Source organism: Rhinatrema bivittatum, chromosome 6, assembly GCF_901001135.1.
Source record: "Rhinatrema bivittatum chromosome 6, aRhiBiv1.1, whole genome shotgun sequence".
Classification (NCBI taxonomy): Eukaryota; Metazoa; Chordata; class Amphibia; order Gymnophiona; family Rhinatrematidae; genus Rhinatrema; species Rhinatrema bivittatum.
The window spans coordinates 10,417,186-10,437,972 of NC_042620.1; the positions used below are offsets into that span (position 1 = coordinate 10,417,186).

At 52.1% G+C, this 20,787-nt stretch overlaps 1 protein-coding gene and 1 non-coding gene across 4 annotated transcripts in view; one reads left to right on the top strand and one right to left on the bottom strand.

The window, feature by feature from the left end:
- The window catches only part of CFAP65 (cilia and flagella associated protein 65), a 401,443-nt gene that overhangs the window by 147,990 nt on the left and 232,666 nt on the right, over positions 1 to 20,787 (top strand). For all 3 annotated transcript variants that reach the window (XM_029605027.1, XM_029605028.1, XM_029605029.1), the window contains exon 15: positions 14,342 to 14,491. In XM_029605027.1, the coding sequence (XP_029460887.1) occupies positions 14,342 to 14,491 (150 nt within the window). The remainder of the gene's footprint in view (positions 1 to 14,341; positions 14,492 to 20,787) is intronic.
- On the bottom strand, positions 12,400 to 12,472 carry TRNAF-GAA. Its single transcript has one exon. It is a non-coding gene; the product is annotated as a tRNA-Phe (tRNA).

The window sequence follows — 20,787 nt, forward strand, 5'->3', positions numbered from 1 at the left end:
TGCTCCTAGATTCCTGACGTCAGCAGAGAGCTCCATGTTTAAAGATGTGGTTTGTGTCAGGCTAGGTGTGTGGGTGTTCGGGTTGTGTGAAATCAGTAGCAACTCTGTTTTGCTGGAGTTTAGAATCAGGTTCAGGCTGGAGAGTAGTTGTTTAATTGGTTGAAGACAATTCTCCCAGTAGGCGAAGGTTTTTTGAATAGATTCTGTGATGGGGATGAGGATCTGGATGTCGTCTGCATAGAGGTAATGAGTAAGTTTGAGTTGTGATAGCAGATGGCAGAGGGGGAGGAGGTAGACGTTGAACAGGGTGGGAGAGAGGGAAGAACCTTGAGGTACGCCTTGGTCTGATAGGATGGGGTCAGAATCCTTGTTATTAATTCTGACCTTGTAAAACCTGTTTGATAGGAATGATTTGAACCAACTGAGAGCTGTGCCTTTTATTCCTATGTTTGATAGTTGTTCTAGGAGGTGTGAGTGATTTACCGTGTCGAACGCTGAGGATAGGTCTAGTAGGACCAGTAAGAATGACTGTTTTTTCTCCAGGTTCAAAAGTAAATTATCAGTGAGAGAAAGCAAAAGTGACTCTGTGCTTAGTGATTTTCGAAAACCATATTGTGCAGGGGAGAGAATGTTGTGCTCCTCGAGATAATCGGAAAGTTGTTTATTTACGGCTTTTTCCATCAGTTTGGAGATCAGGGGCAGGTTTGCAATGGGTCTGAAGTTAGCTGGGTCCGTTAGTGATGCAGTTGGTTTTTTCAGTAGGGGTTTGATGATTGCAAGTTTTAGTTGGTTAGGAACTGTGCCCATGGCTAAAGAGGTATTGATGATTTCTGCAATAGGTTTTGCGACGGTGCTAGGGATGGCGGTGAGCAGATTAGTAGGGAGTGGGTCCGAGGGATGTGCAGATGGTTTAATTTTTTCAAGTAAATTTTCAATCTCCATGGCGGATGTGGGCTCGAATGACTCTAGTCTAGAATTCAGAGTGGGTTGGTATGTGCTATGAGGTATTGGAAGAGTTTGGTGGGTTGTAAGGGAGCGAGTAAGGTTTGAGATTTTTGTTTTGAAGTAGGTGGCTAATTCGTTGGCCTTGCTGAGCGCTAGTTGGTCTGGAATGGATGGTGGTGTTGGTTTGGTGAGAGATGATACGTAAGAGAATAAAGCTTTCGAGTCGAAGATGAAGTTATGAATTCTTTTTGCATAGAAGTCCTTTTTTGTTTTGTGTATGGCGTTTCTGTAGGTGTTGAGGGTGGCTTTGTAGTCCAGTCTGGATGTGGGTGTAGGGTTGTTCTCCAGCTTTGTTCTTTGTTTCGTAATTTTTGTTTTAGGGCTTTGAGTTCCGGGGTGAACCATGGTTTTCTGTTGTCTCGTGCCGGTTGGATTACTTTTGAGGAGATTGGGCAGAGTTGATCCGCTATTTTGTTCGTGAGTTTGATCCATGAGGTGGTGGCTGTGTTGGCGTCTGAGAGGTCTATTTGATTGAGATCTTTGGAGCAGTGTTCGGTGAGTAACTCCAGTGAGCATGGTTTCCTGAAATGAATGGTGGTTTTGGAGGTGTTTGGAGGTGGTGTGTTTTTCATTTTGAGGGTTGTGTCTATGATCTGGTGGTCTGACCAGGGGATTGGCGTGCAGGTGGGATTGGTATGGATGGACCAGCTATCGTTGATAAATATGAGGTCTAATGTATGACCTGCTTTGTGGGTGGGCCCGCTGATTATTTGTGAGAATCCAAGGTGATTGAGGGAGGAAAGGAAGGTTTCGCAGTTAGTGGATTGAGGGATGGAGTCCACGTGAATGTTGAAGTCTCCCAGTATGATGGTTGGTTTGTCTGAGTTTAAGTGTTTGGCTATCATCTCTATTAGAGGGGAGGGGTTAGCCTCTAGAGTTCCTGGTGTGGCGTAGATGAGGAATATTTGTAGATGTTGAGATTTGAATATGGAGCATTCAAGTTTTGAAGTGGCGTATGATAGTTGTAGGGTTATGCCCAGTTGTTTTTTTGCAGCAAGTAGAATTCCTCCTCCTTTCTTTTTTGGTCTAGGTATTGAGAAGAGGTCGAAGGATTGTGTAGGTAATTGGTTTGTTAATGATATGTCCGTGGGTTTTAACCAAGTTTCTGTTATTGCACATATGTCAGGGTTGTTGTCAATGAGGTAATCATTGAGAAGGTGCATTTTTTTGGAAAGTGACTGTGCATTGAATAAGGTTAAAGTGAATAATGAGAGGCCTAGAAGTTGTGTAATGGGAGATGTCATGATGTTGATGAGTCTTTGTTGTCTGGGTGTCTGAATGGGGTCTGGTGGAGAGTTATTTCTGGGTTTTCTCTTGAGTATGGGGATGGAGTGGCGGTGTATCATTGTATGCTGATTTGCTGGGGTTATAAATAGGGTAGGTCTGTAACCGGTTACGTTCAGAATCTGCTAGGATGGATGCTGGAACTTGTGTTCCAGCATCCATCCAACATTAACGGTGTGTGAGGATTCCCACACTCCGAGAAGGTTCACGTGTGACATTAACGGTGTGTGAGGATTCCCACACTCTGAGAAGGTTCACGTGTGACATTAACGGTGCGTGAGGATTCCCACACTCCGAGAAGGTTCACGTGTGACATTAACGGTGCGTGAGGATTCCCACAGTCTGAGAAAGTTCACATGTGACATTAACGGTGCGTGAGGATTCCCACACTCCGAGAAGGTTCACGTGTGACATTAACGGTGTGTGAGGATTCTCACACCCTGAGAAGGTTCACGTGCGACATTAACGGTGCGTGAGGATTCCCACACTCTGCGAAGGTTCACGTGCGACATTAACGGTGTGTGAGGACTCCCAATTTCTGAAAGTGGGTTATGCATCCCTACCAGCAGATGGAGGCAGAGAATGAAAATTTTTCAGAGCCCAATACTATCTCTTATTAAATAAATACTGTACCTGCAGTTTAGTTTCTGTGTCTTCTCCTTGCTCTGTCTGTTCCTGTGCATTCGCCAGATCAGTCCAGACAAATGGGTTATGCATCCCTACCAGCAGATAGAGGCAGAGAATGAACATTTTTCAGGCATTGCTACATAACTGAGAGTGCCAACTGCAGTCCCTCTGTACTTCTCTGTCTCCAGCAGGTAGCAGAGGTGCAAACCTGCAGTCTGGAGTTACTAGAATAATAGAAAAAAAAAGAAAAGAAAAGTGGTGTATATTTCCCTGCAGATATACACTAAGATATAGCACAAATGTCCTAGCTTTTCTTCCCATCCCCTCGATATTCCAACTAGAAGAAGGAAGGAGTGAAGAAGACAAGGAGGCAGACCACTGGACTGCAGGGAAGAACAAGTCGCTAGATTGTATATCTCAACCCCAAGCGAATAACTCACTGCCAATTCCAGTAGGGAGTTACCCACCGAGATAGAGCCCTCAGCCTGTTTGGAACAGCTGGAACACTCCACCAAGGACAGGATTTCTTCACCGGCCTGGAAACCTTAAGGATAACAGGGCAGGGTCAGTGTGATCTTGGAACAGACTGTTCAACAACCTGGCTTACGTATTAATACCTCAGCCATGATTACATATACTTCCTCCATGGAAGCACGCAGTCCAGTAAATGGAACAACCATTGCAGGAACCAGGTTTATCCCTAAAATGGGGAAGTATAGCTTGCAAGTCACTGCAACCAAGGAAAAGCACTTTGTTGCGGGGTCCCTTGTCCCCCAACTCCCTCAGCCATGGATATGGCAATAAGTTGAAAGGCATAATTGCCATTTAGAAGGACTGATTGAAGTACCAGCAAGAGCGCGAATCTCAGGGGCGTTCCTCTGAGATGACATAATCCGCTTCCAATATTTAAAGGTCTCTATATCACTATCTAACTGAGTTAGCAAGGGGATTGCTTACGGCTAGGCTTCCCAAGCTACTCTGCCTCCTCGGACTTACCAGAGGTACCCGCTCCTCGGGGGCCTCACTCTTTTTCTTTATTTTCAGATTACAGATAGGAACCGGTACTCGCTCCTCGAGGGCCCATGTTCCTGGACACTCTGAAGATTCTCTACTGCCTGGAAGCTATCGCTGCTACAAACATTTGTGAGTTACCATCGCTCTCTCAGAGCATTCCCTGGAACCAGGTACTCGCTTCTCGAGGGCCTAAACCTTTCCAGTTCCTGAGCTTCCTTGAGACCTTATGTGAGTTTTGTCATCTAGTTCTGTTCATGAACTCTGCCTACTCACGTTCTACAGTTTCTCAACAGCTCAGCCATCCTGGATCGCTGTTCCAGTACCTGAGGGACTACAGCCCTGCCGGGCATATCAGCTCACTACTGCCACCTCTGGTGGTTTCCAAAACCTGTTTAATAAAAGAACTAATGTGTGTTCCCTGTACGTACCAGGATCAGTCCAGGACACCTGGGTTGTGACTCCGCACCAGTAGATGGAGACAGACTAAAACTTGTGGGCGGAGCCATATATGCCCCTGTGCCAGTCACAGCCCCTCAGTCTTACTCTGTCTCCAGTAGATGGTGCAGGTCCGGTCACAGCTCCTCCCTGCCCTGATTCTGGTACTCCGTCAGGGTTGGTTTTTCTTTCCTTTGGGTTAGGCCAGGTTAGGCTTTTGGTTTTGTAATTGGAATTTTTTGCCAAATTGTCACTGACGTCCGTTTGCCCTGCCTCCCAGGGGGGTTGAGAGGTCCTGAGGGGACTACCCCCACCCGGTTGAGGCCACTGCTAGGGTCGAGGACCCGGTTTTGCCATTTAGCAGTGTCAGGGGTGACACCGGGGAGCCCGGTTCACTCACCCCTGCTGGACTAGGGCTCCAGGACCGCGGACAGCGACAGGCCTTGTTTTTTGTAAAAAAAAAAAAAAAAAAAGTTTGTCTGTTTTTTGTTCCGGCTCTCTGTTCCTTGTGTCGCCGCTCTCGGGGGGGGCGCCGCTGACAGGGGGGAAGCTGCTCCTTGCGTCGCCGCTCTCGGGGGGGGGCGCCGCTGACAGGGGGGAGGCCGTTCGCGCGACTTTGTTTTCTTCATTTTGATTTCTGTTGCGGCCCTCTTCGCGCCGTTTTCGCCGGCATGCCTCGTGGCTCCGCTTGCCGAGCCTGCGGCTCGGCGCGCGCGCGTCTCTCTCGCGACGGTCTTTGCGCTTCCTGCATCCCGGGCGATGAAGGGTCGTCCGGGGCGTCTCGGGGGCTCGTGTGCGGCGCGCGCGACCACCGCCGAGCGGGGGGGGGAGCGTTGGAGAAGCCCCAGGATTTGTTCCCGCTCAGCGCGGGAGTGGCGGCCATTTTAGCCACGGGCCGCGAAATGGCGCGGGAAGCGGCAGGGCCTGCGGCCTTGCCTCCGGCGCTGTCTCCTCACCGGGCCCCGGCGGGGGGGGGTCCCTCGGGGGACCCGGGGTCCCCGGGGAGCCCAGCGGAGGCTGATTCGGGTTCCAGCTCTTTTTCAGAGGACTTTGCGCTTTTGCTGCGCAAAGTCCTGAAATGCAGGAAAAGTAAGGGCAAGCGCGGCCGGAGGGAGTCCCGCAGGGCTCCGCCGCTGAAGAAGTCCAACAGTGGGGCCCCGAGTGCTTCCAGGGGGAAACGTCCTCCGCGTGGCGTCCCACAGGAGGCGGACCTGGATTCCTCCACGGGGGCAGACACTGATGCCTCTGAAGAGCCACAAAAAGGGACCGATGACGTGGCAGGGGACGGATCCGCTCCAGCTGCAGCAGGAAAGGCGTCACAGGCAGCGGAGGGCGACGATCCCAAGGTGGTACGACTATTCCGTAGGGAAGAATTGCCACCTCTAATTCCAGCCATTCTCCAGGAACTGGGAATAGACCCCCCTCCTCCGGCGGTGGTTCGGCAAGAAGCGAACATGGATCCGGTCCTGTTGGGCCTCACGGGTCCGGCAGTGGCTTTTCCGTTCCATTTTTCTTCGACGGACATCATGTTCCGGGAATGGGACACTCCGGAGTTAGGTTTGAAGGTCAGCAAGGCCATGGACAAGCTTTACCCTCTCCCGGAGGATGCGCTGGACCTTCTCAAGTTCCCCAAGGTGGATTCAGCGGTTTCGGCGGTAACCAAGAGATCTACTATTCCAGTTACGGGAGCGACAGCCCTTCGGGATCTTCAGGACAGGAAGCTGGAAGTACAGCTCAAGAAGATTTTTGAGGTTTCAGCGCTAGGAATTCGGGCCGCCATGTGTACGAATTTCGCTTTGAGAGCTAGCTTGCGCTGGGCTCAGGTCCTCCAAGCCAATGCGGATCTTTCGGCGGAGGAGGCAGCACAAGCGGATAAGTTGGAAGCGGCAATAGCATATGGTGCAGATGCACTCCACGATCTACTGCGCACTTCGTCTAGATCCCTGGTGGCGGCTGTCTCGGCGCGCCGCCTCCTGTGGCTCCGCAACTGGGCGGCGGATGGCTCTTCTAAGGCTCACCTCGGGGCGCTGCCTTTCAAGGGTAAGTTACTGTTTGGCAAGGAATTAGATGATTTAATGGCTTCCCTGGGGGAAAATAGGGCTTTCAGGTTGCCTGAAGATAGATCCAGGTCGCGGTCTTCCTTTGCATCCAGGTCCCGTTTTCGTGGGCCCAGGAAGGCGCGCCCTCAAAGGTCGTCGGGGCAATCGTACAGGTCTTCCTCCTCCCGTACCCCACAGTGGCGGCAGCAGCAGCAGTCTTTTCACCAGCAGTCCTTTCGTGGGAGGCGCTATGGTAGACCAGGGGGTGCCCTGGCCATCATGGCGCCCAAATCTTCACAATGAAAGGAGGTCGGCCCTTCTCCCGCTGCAGCCTCAGCACGCCGTTCCCAACGTCGGGGCTCGGTTGCTGTCGTTCTACGAGAGATGGGCCGGAATAACGTCGGACCAGTGGGTCCTCACCGTGATAAGACACGGCTACGCGTTAGATTTTGCTCGCACTCCAGTGGACAAGTTCCTTGTGTCACCCTGCAAGGCTCCCGAGAAGAAGGCGGCGGTGCTAGACACCATCCGCCGCCTAGAGGACTTGGGAGCCATCTCCCCCGTTCCGGTCGGCCAGCACGGCGAAGGCCGTTACTCCATTTACTTCATCGTACCAAAGAAGGACGGCACGTTCCGACCAATTCTGGATCTCAAAGAGGTGAACCGATGCCTTCGCGTTCCTCGCTTCAAAATGGAGACGATCCGGTCAGTCATCGCCGCGGTCCGGCCAGGCGAGTTCCTGGCCTCCCTGGACCTCACGGAGGCGTATCTTCACATAGGCATTCAGCCGTCGTTCCAACGCTTCCTCAGATTCTGCATTCTGGGCCGGCATTACCAGTTTCGGGCGCTCCCGTTTGGGCTCGCAACGGCCCCTCGTACATTCACGAAGGTGATGGTCGTGGTGGCGGCGCAACTGCGCCGAGAAGGTCTTCTGGTCCATCCTTATCTGGACGATTGGTTGATTCGGGCGAAGTCCGAGGATCAGTGTCGGATGGCGGTGGCCAGGGTCCTCCATCTGTTGCAGTCCCTGGGATGGGTGGTCAACTTCAGCAAGAGTCATCTGACACCCACGCAGTCCTTGGAATATCTGGGAGCTCTTTTCGACACGAAGCAGGGCAAGGTGTTTCTGTCGCTCGAAAGGAGGGGCAAACTGCTAACTCAGGTGCACCGCTTGTTGTCTCTTCGCCAGCCGCGGGTCTGCGACTACCTTACGGTCCTGGGGTCTATGGCTTCCACGCTGGCGCTGGTTCCCTGGGCGTTCGCTCATCTGCGACCCTTACAGTCATCCTTGCTTTCCCGTTGGAAGCCGGTCTCGGAGGACTTCCATTTACCGCTTCCTCTACTGGGACACGCGAGGTCCAGCCTGCGGTGGTGGCTGGATCCAAGTCACCTTTCCGCCGGAGTCTCTCTCCTGGTGCCCAGTTGGACAGTGGTGACCACGGATGCCAGCCTCTCCGGTTGGGGAGCGGTCTGCCTAGGGAGCTCAGTTCAAGGCCTGTGGTCAGTGTCGCAAGCCCAGTGGTCTATCAATCGCCTAGAGACCAGGGCGGTCCGTCTGGCTCTGCAGGCTTTTCTACCATTGCTGCGGGGAAAGGCAGTCCGAGTGTTGTCGGACAATGCGACCACCGTGGCATACATCAACCGGCAGGGGGGGACACGGAGCCCCCAGGTGGCAGAAGAAGCTCAGCGCTTGATGGCCTGGTCGGAGCTACATCTCAGCAACCTCGCAGCGTCTCACATAGCGGGAGTCGACAACGTGCAGGCGGACTATCTCAGCCGTCATCGTCTGGATCCCGGAGAGTGGGAGCTGGGGGACGAAGCATTTCTTCTCATTTGCGAAACGTGGGGGGTGCCCCACATGGATCTGATGGCCACGTGGCACAACGCGAAGGCCCCGCGTTTTTACAGTCGACGTCGAGAGCGGGGGGCAGAAGGCGTCGATGCGTTGGTGCTTCCCTGGCCTACGGATGTGCTGCTCTACGTGTTTCCCCCGTGGCCGATGATCGGCAAGATTCTACGGCGCATAGAGTTGCATCCGGCCAACGTGATCTTGGTGGCACCGGAGTGGCCTCGCCGGCCGTGGTTCGCAGACCTCATACAACTGGCAGTAGCGGCACCCCTTCGGTTCCAGGGAATGGCGGCCCTACTCCATCAGGGGCCCCGTCTGTTTGGAGGATCCGGATCACTTCTGTCTCGCGGCATGGCTTTTGAGAGGAATCGTCTGAAGAGAAAAGGTTATTCAGATGCGGTGGTGGCCACGCTGCTGCGTTCCAGGAAGCAGTCGACGTCTTTGGCTTACGTCCGTGTCTGGGTAGTCTTTGAGGACTGGTGCGTGCAGCGCGGGGTGGTCCCCACTTCGGCTTCCGTCTCTGATGTTCTGGCGTTCCTCCAGGCGGGTCTGGCCAAAGGTCTGGCGTGCAGTTCCCTACGGGTCCAAGTGGCGGCGCTTGGGTGTTTGCGAGGTAAGTCTCTGGCGCTTCACCCGGATATTGCTCGTTTCCTTCGGGGTGCTAAGCACCTTCGCCCCCCGTTACGTCTTCCTTGTCCGGCTTGGAACCTCAATTGGGTTCTTTCCGCTCTATGCACGGCGCCGTTTGAGCCCTTGAAACGCGCAACTCTTAAGGATCTCACTTTAAAGACGGCATTCTTGGTGGCGATTGCCTCGGCACGGCGGGTTTCCGAGTTACAGGCCCTGTCTTGTAGGGAACCTTTCTTGCGTATCTCCGATTCGGGGGTTTCCTTACGGACGGTTCCTTCCTTTCTTCCGAAAGTGGTCTCGTCGTTTCATGTGAATCAATCGGTGGAGTTGCCCGCTTTGCGTGCGGAGGCTCCTCTGTTACAGAAGAGAGGGGAGTTACGGAAGCTTGACGTGCGGAGATCCCTTCTCCGATATCTGGAGGTCACTAATCCGTTTCGGGTCACAGATCATCTGTTTGTCCTCTTCTCTGGACCAAAGAAAGGAGCTGCAGCGTCCCGCACAACGATCGCTCGTTGGCTCAAGGAGGCCATTGGTTCAGCGTACTTGGTGAGGGGAAAACCTCTTCCTGTGGGGCTGCGGGCTCACTCGACTCGATCTCAAGCAGCGTCCTGGGCGGAAGCTTCTCAGGTGTCGCCTCAAGAGATTTGTAGGGCGGCCACCTGGAAGTCGTTGCATACTTTTATCCGGCATTACCGGCTGGATGTCCGGGCTACCGATTCCGGGGGTTTTGGAGAGAGGGTTCTCCGAGCGGGACTCTCTGCTTCCCACCCTCAGTAGGTTGCTCTGGTACATCCCAGGTGTCCTGGACTGATCCTGGTACGTACAGGGAAAGGAAAATTAGTTTCTTACCTGATAATTTTCGTTCCTGTAGTACCAAGGATCAGTCCAGGATCCCGCCCGCAGTGCTGCGCTGAAGTAACGGAGAGTCCGCTCTGTGTTTTTGATTTGCTCTGTTTCGCTTGTTCGCTCTCTCGGTTGGAGAGCCCGGTTCCAGAAGGGGTGTTTCTTCCCCGTTAGTTAGCGGTATCTAGTTTTGTTCACTTCTCTGGTTGTGTTCTACTTTGACATTCCGTAAGACTGAGGGGCTGTGACTGGCACAGGGGCATATATGGCTCCGCCCACAAGTTTTAGTCTGTCTCCATCTACTGGTGCGGAGTCACAACCCAGGTGTCCTGGACTGATCCTTGGTACTACAGGAACGAAAATTATCAGGTAAGAAACTAATTTTCCTTCAGTCTCCATACTCCAGCCTAGCCGGTGGTCCCTCTCGGGATATCCTCCCGGGGGCGTGGTCATCTTCCACCAGCCCAGGGATCCACCCACAACTATATCAGATTCATTACAGATTGCTACTCCTTAGCAAGACGATATCTGAGACACTACAAGATTGCTGACTCCTCCTTCTTTAGGAGCCAATAATAACAGATTGCTATCCGCAGTCTAACAGCAGATTTATTACACAGTCGTGCTCTTGGAAGTCTTATTTCCCTTCTTTGTTCCACTGAACAGGACAAAAAGATGATCTGATTTCTGAAAGGCATTTGTCACCTTAAGATATCGCAAAAGAATTCGCTGCATATTCAATAAGTGAAGCTCCCTCGCCATAGGTGACAAATTCGGAAAGGCTGGAAGTTCAACCGTCTGGTTAAGATGAAAAGAGGAAACCACCTTAGGAAAAAAGGAAGGAACCATATGTAATGATACACCATCCTCCAAAAATTGTAGGAAAGGGTCCCTACATGACAAGGCTTGCAGCTCTGATATCCTCCTAGCAGAGCAGATAGCCACCAAGAAAACAGACTTCAAGGTGAGATCCTTTAAAGAAGCCCTTCTAATCAGTTCAAAGGGAGGACTACACAACACTCAAAGAACCAGATTAAAGTTCCAGGCCGGACATATCTTATGGACTGGAGGACACAGATGTTTTGCCACCTTCAGGAAACACAGCAAATCCGGATGAGACAGCAATGGTTTTCCCTGCACCTTACATTGAAGACATTCTAAGGCTGCCACCTGAACCATGGCAGACATGCAAGCAAAAGGAAATGGTCCACTCATCTCTAACCGATTGACAGACCATGAGGCTTTTTGTTTTGACCACTGGCCCTGCACTGACTGAAGTTGACACCCCGTCCTCCATCCAGAGAGGGCTTGCATCGGTGGTGACTATTACCAAATTCGGAACTTCCAATTCTGCACTATGCTCAAGATTGGTGCGAGTAAGCCACCATGAAAGACTGTCCCTGGTATCCCCCTGTAATGGAAGAGGAAGATGAAACTCTTCCAATAACAGATTCCAGTGGGAGGGAAGAGACCTCTGCAGCAGCCGCATATGAGCAAATGCCCAATCCATTAATTCCAAAGTTGCTGCCATAGAATCCAGGACCTGTAAATAGTCCCAGACCTGGGCACTGAAAGCTGTAGCAGATGCCGAATCTGACTGCAATTTCAGCAATTTCTCTCCATGAGAAACACTCTCTCTGCTAGCATGTCTAACTGAGCTCTCAGATACTCCAGAGTTTGAGAGGATACAAAATGGCTCTTTGTTAGGTTCACCATCCATCCTAGAGACTTCAAGCACATCTGAAGCTTTTGTACTGATTGTCAACAGAGGTCCTATGATTTCACACAAATGAGCCAGTTGTCCAGACATGGATGCACAAACACAATCTCCTTTTGTAATGTTGCCATCACCACCACCTCTTGATGAAAGTATGCAGAGCCATCACCAGTTGAAGGGAAGGGCTCGAAACCGAAGGACCATGAACCTCAGGAATTTCTGGTGCTCCAGCCTGATGGCTATGTGCAGATATACCTCTGTCAAGTCAAGAGGTGCCAAGAACACTCCCTTGAGCACCGCCACTATGACGGTCCTCAGAGTTGGACCATAGAGTTTCCATGCAGAAACAGGGAACCTTGAGAGCCGCATTTACCTTCTTTAAATCCAATATCAGCTGAAATGTTCCTTTTTTTTTTTGGAACCATGAAATAGATGTAATATAGTAAAATTGGATCTCCCCCTTTGTAAACTTGCCTCCTTGGCATTCTACTAATGGCCATATAACTCATGAATTGGATACAGGGGGAAAAGAAACAGGACGCTTATCTTAAATTTACCTCTGGCCACACTGAGCGTGTTCAGAGTCTGAGCCAACAGACTCAGGCCGCACTGAGCATTTTCAGGATCTGAGCCAACAAACTCAGCAAGACATCTCTGTGACATTAAACGGACTAGGGGGCATAGTAACATAGTAATGATGGCAGAAAAAGACCAAAATTGTCCATCTAGTCTCTCCAGCAATCTTCCCAAGGTAGTAACTGCCGCTCCGTGTAGGTTACCCATATGTTTCTCTTAAGGGTAGTAACTGCCACTCCGTGCAGGTTACCCCCATGTTTCTGTTAAGGGTAGTAACTGCCACTCCGTGCAGGTTACCCCCATGTTTCTGTTAAGGGCAGTAACTGCCGCTCCGTGCAGGTTACCCCCATGTTTCTGTTAAGGGTGGTAACTGCAACAGATGCTGAGACCCAGGATTGGGCCAGGGACCTTTAGATCTTCAGTCTAATGCTCTCCCAACTGAGCTATCTCAGCTACACCATGAAGTTAGCAAGTAGTTGCTAACTTCATGGTGTTGGAACCGATATGATATGATCTTTTTTCATGAATGTCGGTATATATAAAAAAAAAAAAAAAGTTAGATAAATAAATAAATAGTTCATTTAAAACAAATCAGAGAAAAATCTTTTTCACTCAACACATAATTAAGCTCTGGTATTCATTGCCAGAAGATGTGGTTACGCAGTTAGTGTAACTGGGTTTAAAAAAGATTAGGATAAGTTCCTAGAGGAGAAGCGCAAATACGCACTTGTCTAGGCTGCGGTCATATGCACCCAAGTATTGGCACAAATACACGCAACATTCTAGGTCACAGATGTATGTGCTCAAATCTAGTCCGCAATCTTACTCGCGCAGGCCCCTGTGCATACAACTGCCATGTGGCGAGAATGCGCATACACGCCTACGTAAATGGGAAAAATCCCACCGCCGCAGCCTACCATGCAGCTAAGCAAAGCCTGCCTACACCTTCAGTGCATTTAGGCCTGAAAATCAGCAAAGACCTGAAGAGCTTCTCAGCAGCTCAGGCCTCTTGATTGGTCAAGAAACCCTGGGGACTTGGGCCAAGAGCCAGCATCCCTCCCTGCCTGTTCCGCAAAATAAGCTTTGCACATAAGAAAATTAAAACTGGCAGAAGACTTCTACCAGAATCAGAGACTCTTGCTCAGTGCAAATGCCTCTCTGCACCTCCGCACGTCAGAGAACCGCCGGTGATAGTTGAGGAGGGGATTCCTCTGCCTCTCCCGAAGAGACTGCCGACACTGTTAGGGAATCAAAAATGGCTGCCATTCCCGTGCTAGCGGGGAATGCCTCAGCACTAGACCCCATCACCTGCAAGGCTCATTTAACCATCAGTCCAGTGCTGGGCTCCCCCAAACTGTCTTCCCCACTGGGGATGCACACAGAATGCAAGCTGTCTGAATTTAGGCGCGACTGTGAGTGTGCACATGAAGGGCACTGTCTGCCTTGCGCCATTGGCACATGGCTCAAGCAGTGTGCCACTGTCGCCACCCCATTTACCTGAACTTCAGAAAACTCCCTGGTGACCAGTTCTCAAGCAGTGATCAAGGCCCCGAGTGACTGGCACAGTGATTCCACTGTCTCCCTGCTGCTCTTGCTTGCTCTTTTTTTTTTTAAACAATCTTTAAAACTGCATCCACTGCTGTAACTAGACCCAGAACAGAAATTCAATACTTGCCTGTGCAGAGCTGCCAGCAGAACCAACGCCGCCTCGTGGGGAATGAGGGTTCTGGATCAACAGTTATACATCCCCATGGAATCTCGGAGCAAGCTACCATCAAGAAGGGGGGTTTGGCTCTACCAGGACCTAACAACCCCCTGGGAGGACCTGGAGATCTGTTTTGTATTTTTTTTTTTTTAAATACACTCCAGACTGCAGATTTTAACACCATCTGTTGGAGACACAGAAATATTGAGGGACTGCAGGTGGCACACTGGGTTATGTACAGTGTCAGTGAGACTTTCTCTGTCTCCATCTGCTGGCAGGGAGGCAAAACCCTAGGACTTGGAACTAATCTGGGTACCTATAAGAAATGAGCACTGTCTGGCTAAAGTTATGTATGATGTGTCTGATTGGAGAAATCAGACTCCTAAATTTGTCCAGGGAAAGTTACACACACAACTTTATCCACGGGTATTCAGTGGAAAACCTATGCGCACAAGGCCCCCTGAATATCTGGGGGCAAGTTATACATTTAAATCTGCCACTCACTGAATATTGCCCTCCATGTGTTAGGATTCCCAGTCTGTGGCTTGCTTTGCCTTTGTGAAAATGGTGTTCTGTGTGAATCTCTGAGCCATTGTGCTTCTCTTTTCTGTTTTCAGGCCCAGACATGGTCATTTGTTCCTCGAGAGCAGATAAAGTATATGCTTAAGCCCAGCGTATTGGTGTGGGGCGCCCAGAGTCCAAAGCATGCAAAACAAAGACGTTACACTATCAGGGTTATCGGAGAGGGCTGCATCAGCACTATTTCAGTAAGACTTTCAGTGGCTACCATGTAAAATGTACTCATGAAGCTGCTAGAACATCTTTTGTTGTCTTTCAGACAGTGTGCACGGAGGTTCTTTCAGTACAGGTCTGGCTCTCTTGAGTTCTGTGCCATGTTTGGGTAGGATGTGTGATTTCGGTGAGAAATGGAACACTTTTCAGCTGCACTTTAGGAATTCCAAGGAAGTTCTCTGTAGCCCCCAAGGAAAGGGTAAATTCCAGGCAGGTGCAGAAGCTCCTGAAGGTGTCCCAATAAGCAATTTTCACCTGCTTATATTATAAATATGGTTCAGAACAAGGAGTCATACTGTTCCTAGATCAAATCAACATTACATATGGAATAATCTTCCAGTAAAGAATTCATGAAAGCCTGGGATAAGCACAGAGGATCCTTAGCTGTGGGGGAGTGAGGGGTAAAGCCTGGGATAAGCACAGAGGATCCTTAGCTGTGAGGGAGTGAGGGGTAAAGCCTGGGATAAGCACAGAGGATCCTTAGCTGTGGGGGAGTGAGGGGTAAAGCCTGGGATAAGCACAGAGGATCCTTAGCTGTGTGGGAGTGAGGGGTAAAGCCTGGGCTAAGCACAGAGGATCCTTAGCTGTAGGGAATGAGGGGTAAAGCCTGAGATAAGCACAGAGGATCCTTAGCTGTGGGGGAGTGAGGGGTAAAGCCTGGGATAAGCACAGAGGATCCGGTTTTCCTTCAGGCTCTGCCCCTTCAGCACTTGCAAACAGCGCTTGTTCTCTGTGTCCTTCTTCTCCCTGTTTCCTGATCTTGGGGTAAGTTTGTGGGATTTCTTTCAGATTTTCTTTCTGTGGCTGGACCTGCTTTGTCTTGGGGGGTGACTGCTGGCGGGCTCAACCTCTCCCCCCGTGCCGCGATTCGGCCCGCGGTCCTCAGATGCACATTCCTCGGGACCGCCGACTGGGGAGCACAAGTTCTCTACTGTGGGGCCGGGGACAGCAGAAGCGTTTCCCTGCTGCCCGCGGCACTGGTTACCTCGCGGCCCCCCCTCCTCCGGCCAGAAATCGCGGTGCCGATGCTGCAATCTAGCGATGCTCCGCCTGTGGAGAGCCGGGGTCCCGGTTCTCTCGCATGGGGTTATGTTCGCGGTGCCTCCCCGGTGGGGAGGGCACCTCATTGCTGGCGAGACGGCCTTCTTCGCGCGCTGCAGCGCACCTGCCTCTGCCTGGGTCGGCCCCTATCCAGTCTTTGGAGGGTGACATCCCGGGGCCCGGCACATCAGGATCCTCGGCAGGGGCTTCCCAGATAGGATTGGCACTCCCCCCCATCAGCGGGTGGCGCTTCAGGGGCCGATCCAGCTCTCGTGGACCCGCTGCAGGGTCTGGATGACCCTCTCCTGACGGCCCACCTGGAAGGTGACGACCCCAGAGTATTGCATATTTTTCAGAAGGAAGAGTTAGATGACCTCATTCCTCATATTCTCCAGGAGTTGGACCTTGACCCGCCACAGGAAGTGCCAGCACCAGCAGGGCCAGGGCCCTCCGTTTCGGGGAAGAAGGGGGACCCCGTCCTGGCGGGGCTCCAACCCTTAGCAAGAGCCTTCCATAACCACCCCACCTTTATGCAACTGATAGCCAGGGAATGGGATGCTCCCGAATCTTCTCTAAAGGTCAGCAGGGCGATGGAAAAGCTCTACTCCCTCCTGGAGGAGGTACTGGACCTCCTTAGGGTTCCAACGATGGACTCAGCAGTCTCGGCGGTTATGAAACGTACAACCATTCCGGTAACTGGGGGCACGGCGCTGCGAGACCTGCAGGACCGGAAACTGGAGGTCTACCTCAAGAGGGTCTTTGAGGTCTCCGCCCTTGGGCTTCGGGCAGCACTCTGCACTTCCCTGGCGCAGCGGGAGGTTCTTCGTTGGGTACAACAGTTGTTGACTTTGTAGGCTCTCCTGCCCGAGGAATCCTCACAGGCAGATCGCCTAGAAGCAGTGGTCGCTTATAGAGCAGATGCCCTTTACGACCTTGTGAGAGTACTGGCTAGATCCATGGTCTTGGTAGTCTCGGCACGTTGGCTCCTGTGACTTCGGAACTGGTCAGCGGACTCATCGTCTAAGGCGCGGTTGGGATCTCTGCCGTTCAAGGGTAAGTTTCTGTTCGGGGGAAAATGCGGGAAAATGCGGTACACCGGCTACCTAAGGATAGACCTAGATCTTCAGGCCCCAGGTCCTTCACTCCCTCCAGAAACCGCTTCCGAATGCAGCGTAGGTCCCGCGCCACCAGGCAGTCGACAGCCCAGCCTCCTTCCACCAGGTCTCAGTCGTGGACTCGGTCCTTTCGGGGCCGCAGGCCATCCAGGGAAGGGGTGCTCCATGGGGCTGCCAATAAGGCTGCTTAATGATGCCAGAGGGTCCCACTCCTCGACACCCAGGATCGGGGGACACATCTCACTCTTCTATGAGGAGTGGGCTCACATCACCTCGGATCAATGGATCTTGGACATCTTAAGACGAGGCTACGCATTGGAATTTGTAAGACCCCCGAGAGACAGGTTCCTCTTCTCCCCCTGCAGATCCCCGCACAAGCAGCTAGCGGTCGGTCAGACCCTTGACAGACTCCTAGATCTTGGAGCCATCATACCTGTACCCCCACAGGAAGTGGGCTCCGGCCACTATTCAATCTATTTTGTGGTCTCCAAAAAGGACGGTTCCTTTTGCCCGATCCTGGATCTCAAGATGGTCAACAAGTCTCTCAGGGTGCTACACTTCTGGATGGAAACCCTACGGTCCATAATAGCGGCGGTTCACATAGGGGAATTCCTTGCATCGCTGGATTTGACGGAAGCTTACCTACACATACCCATCCTTCAGGAGCATCAGCGGTTCCTTCGATTCAAGATTCTGGGACAGCACTTTCAATTCCAAGCGCTCCCATTCAGCCTTGCGACCGCTCCTTGAACATTTTCCAAGGTTATGGTGGTGGTAGCGGCAGCCCTCCGGCGGGAGGGCATCTTGGTGCACCCATACCTAGACGATTGGCACATCCGTGCCAAGACTCTCGCTCAGGGACGTGCTGTGGTCTCGCAGGTGGTACAGCTCCTCCAATCCTTGGGTTGGGTTATCAACTTTTCCAAGAGCACTCTCATACCATCGCAGATCTTGGATTTTCTGGGAGCACGCTTCGACACGGCCAAGGGCAGGGTCTATCTGCGGCTGGATTGGGCGCAATCCATCCGGGAGCAGGTACATGGCTTCTCTACCCTCACAGCTCCCACAGCTTGGGATTACCTGCAGCTTCTCGGATCCATGGCATCCACCATAGATCTTGTACCCTGGGCCTTCGCACATCTACGCCCCTTGCAGAGGACACTACTCTCCCGCTGGAAACCGGTGTCTCAAGACTATCAGCTTGTCCTTCCACTCCCCCAGTGCGCCAGGGACAGTTTCCGGTGGTGGCTGGACTCGCTACATCTGGCCCAGGGAATGCCCCTGGAGGTTCCGGACTGGGTGGTGGTCACCACGGACGCCAGCCTATCCGCCTGGGGGGCAGTCTGCCAGTCAAAGTCAGCACAGGGGTTCTGGACACCAGAACAGTCCAAGTGGACCATCAATCGGCTGGAAACAAGGGCAGTGCGTCTGGCATTGGAACAGTTTCTCCCGCTTGTCCAGCATCGAGTGGTCCGGATATTGTCCGACAACACAACCACGGTGGCGTACATCAATCGTCAGGGGGGCACAAAGACCCAACAAGTCTCCCTGGAAGCAGACAGTCTGATGTCCTGGGTGGAGAGGCATCTCTCCCATCTGGCAGCCTCGCAAATTACGGGGGTGGACATAGAAACATAGAAACATAGAAACATAGAAATGACGGCAGAAGAAGACCAAACGGCCCATCCAGTCTGCCCAGCAAGCTTCACATTTTGACAATATCCAGGTGGACTTTCTGAGCCGGCAACATCTGGATCCAGGAAAGTGGGAGCTCTCCGAGGAAGCGATGCAGCTTATCATCCAGCGCTGGGGGACCCCCCACATAGATCTCATGGCCACCGCTCAAAACGCCAAGGTGGTCAGATTCTTCAGCCGCAGAAGGGACCACGGCGCAGAAGGAGTGGACGCGCTGGTCCTCCCTTGGCCCTCCCGCCTTCTGCTCTATGTATTCCCACCCTGGCCACTAGTGGGAAAGGTTCTCCGAAGAATAGAGAGGCACCAGGGTCCGGTCATTCTCGTAGCGCCGGAGTGGCTGCGCCGGCCATGGTTCGCAGACCTGATCAACTTAGCGGTGGATGGATCGCTTCGCCTGGGGCATCTGCCACGTCTCCTGCACCAAGGTCCAGTATTTTTTGACCAGGCAGAACACTTCTGTCTTGCTTGGCTTTTGAAAGGTGGTGCCTTCAACGCCAGGGCTATCCAGATCCCGTAGTCGAGACCCTACTTAAGTCTAGGAAAACATCCACGTCCATTGCATATGTCCGCGTTTGGCACGTATTTGAGTCCTGGTGCAGTTCACACTCTATACGTCCAAGGACAGCTCCTGTGCCTCAGATCCTCCAGTTTCTTCAGGACAGCGTGGACAAAGGACTAGCCTAAACTCGATACGGCTTCAGATGGCAGCCCTAGGGTCCTTGGTTCGTCTGCAGGAACACAGGTCCTTGTCTTTTCATCCTGACATAGTTCGTTTTCTCCGGGGTGTCAAACACTTGAGGCCTCCAGTACACTCTCCTTGTCCCTCCTGGAGCCTCAATTTGGTCCTTCGTTCCCTTGCGGGGTCTCCCTTTGAACCTCTGCGATCCTCTACTCTCAAGGATCTCACTCTCAAAACAGGTTTCCTTGTGGCTATCTGCTCTGCACGTCGAGTGTCGGAATTGCAAGCTCCGTCATGCAGAGAGCCTTACCTCCGCTTCACTGACTCTGGTGTGTCGTTGCGCATGGTACCCTCCTTTCTTCTGAAGGTGGTCTCGTCCTTTCACTTGAATCAGACGGTAGAGCTGCCCTCCTTCTCTGTGGAGGACTCACGGGATCTCCGAAGGCTCGATGTCAAGCGCTCACTACTTTGCTACCTGGAGGTCACCAATGACTTTCACCTCTCAGATCACATCTTTGTCTTCTGGTCAGGGCCACGAAAGGGTCATAAGGCCACAAAGACAACCATCGATCGCTGGCCCAAGGAGGCCATTGTTGCGTCCTACATTGGAGTAGGTAAGGAGCCCCCGTTGGGGGTAAAAGCGCACTCTCTTCGTTCACAGGTGGCTTCCTGGGCAGAAAGTCAATCGGTTTCCGTTCAGGAAATCTGCCGAGCAGCGACCTGGAAGTCTCTGCATACCTTCGCGCAATACTACCGTTTGCAGCTTCCATCGCCGTCTTCCGGCTACTTTGGGGACAGGGTAGTTCGAGCAGGGCTCTTAGGGGCCCACCCTCTTTAGGGACGCTAGGGTACATCCCACCATCTGGACTGATCCTGGTTCGTACAGGGAAAAGAAAATTACTTCTTACCTGCTAATTTTCATTCCTGTAGTACCACGGATCAGTCCAGACACCCTCCCTCAGGAAAAGTTGGGGGATTTACTGCTCAAACTAACCTCTGTCTCTAGTTCTTCGGTTTAACTGTCTCACACCTATGTTCAGGGGCTTCGCTCCAGAGTTCTTTTTGCAACTTGGTTCGTTATCAATCTGTTAATGATAGTTTGTGAGTTACCCATACTCAGTGGGTTTATGCAGCTTGATTCATCATTATTCGCATGTATCTGGCTTTGGCTTTGATATTCTATATACTGAGAGCATACTGAGGGTGCACTGGCTTCTGACTCCATCTACTGGACGGGGGATATAACCCACTGTCTGGACTGATCCATGGTACTACAGGAACGAAAATTAGCAGGTAAGAATGAGGGGTAAAGCCTGGGATCAGAACAGAGGATCCTCAGCTGTGGAGGGAATGAGGGGAAAAGCCTGGGATCAACAGAGAGGATCCTTAGCTGTGGGGGAGTGAGGGGTAAAGCCTGGGATAAGCACAGAGGATCCTTAGCTGTGGGGGAGTGAGGGGTAAAGCCTGGGATAAGCACAGAGGATCCTTAGCTGTGGGGGAGTGAGAGGTAAAGCCTGGGATAAGCACAGCAGATCCTTAGCTGTGGGGGAGTGAGAGGTAAAGCCTGGGATAAGCACAGAGGATCCTTAGCTGTGAGGGAGTGAGAGGTAAAGCCTGGGATAAGCACAGCAGATCCTTAGCTGTGGGCAGTGAGTGGTAAAGCCTGGGATAAGCACAGAGGATCCTTATATCTGGGGAGTGAGTGGTAAAGCCTGGGATAAGCACAGAGGATCCTTAGCTC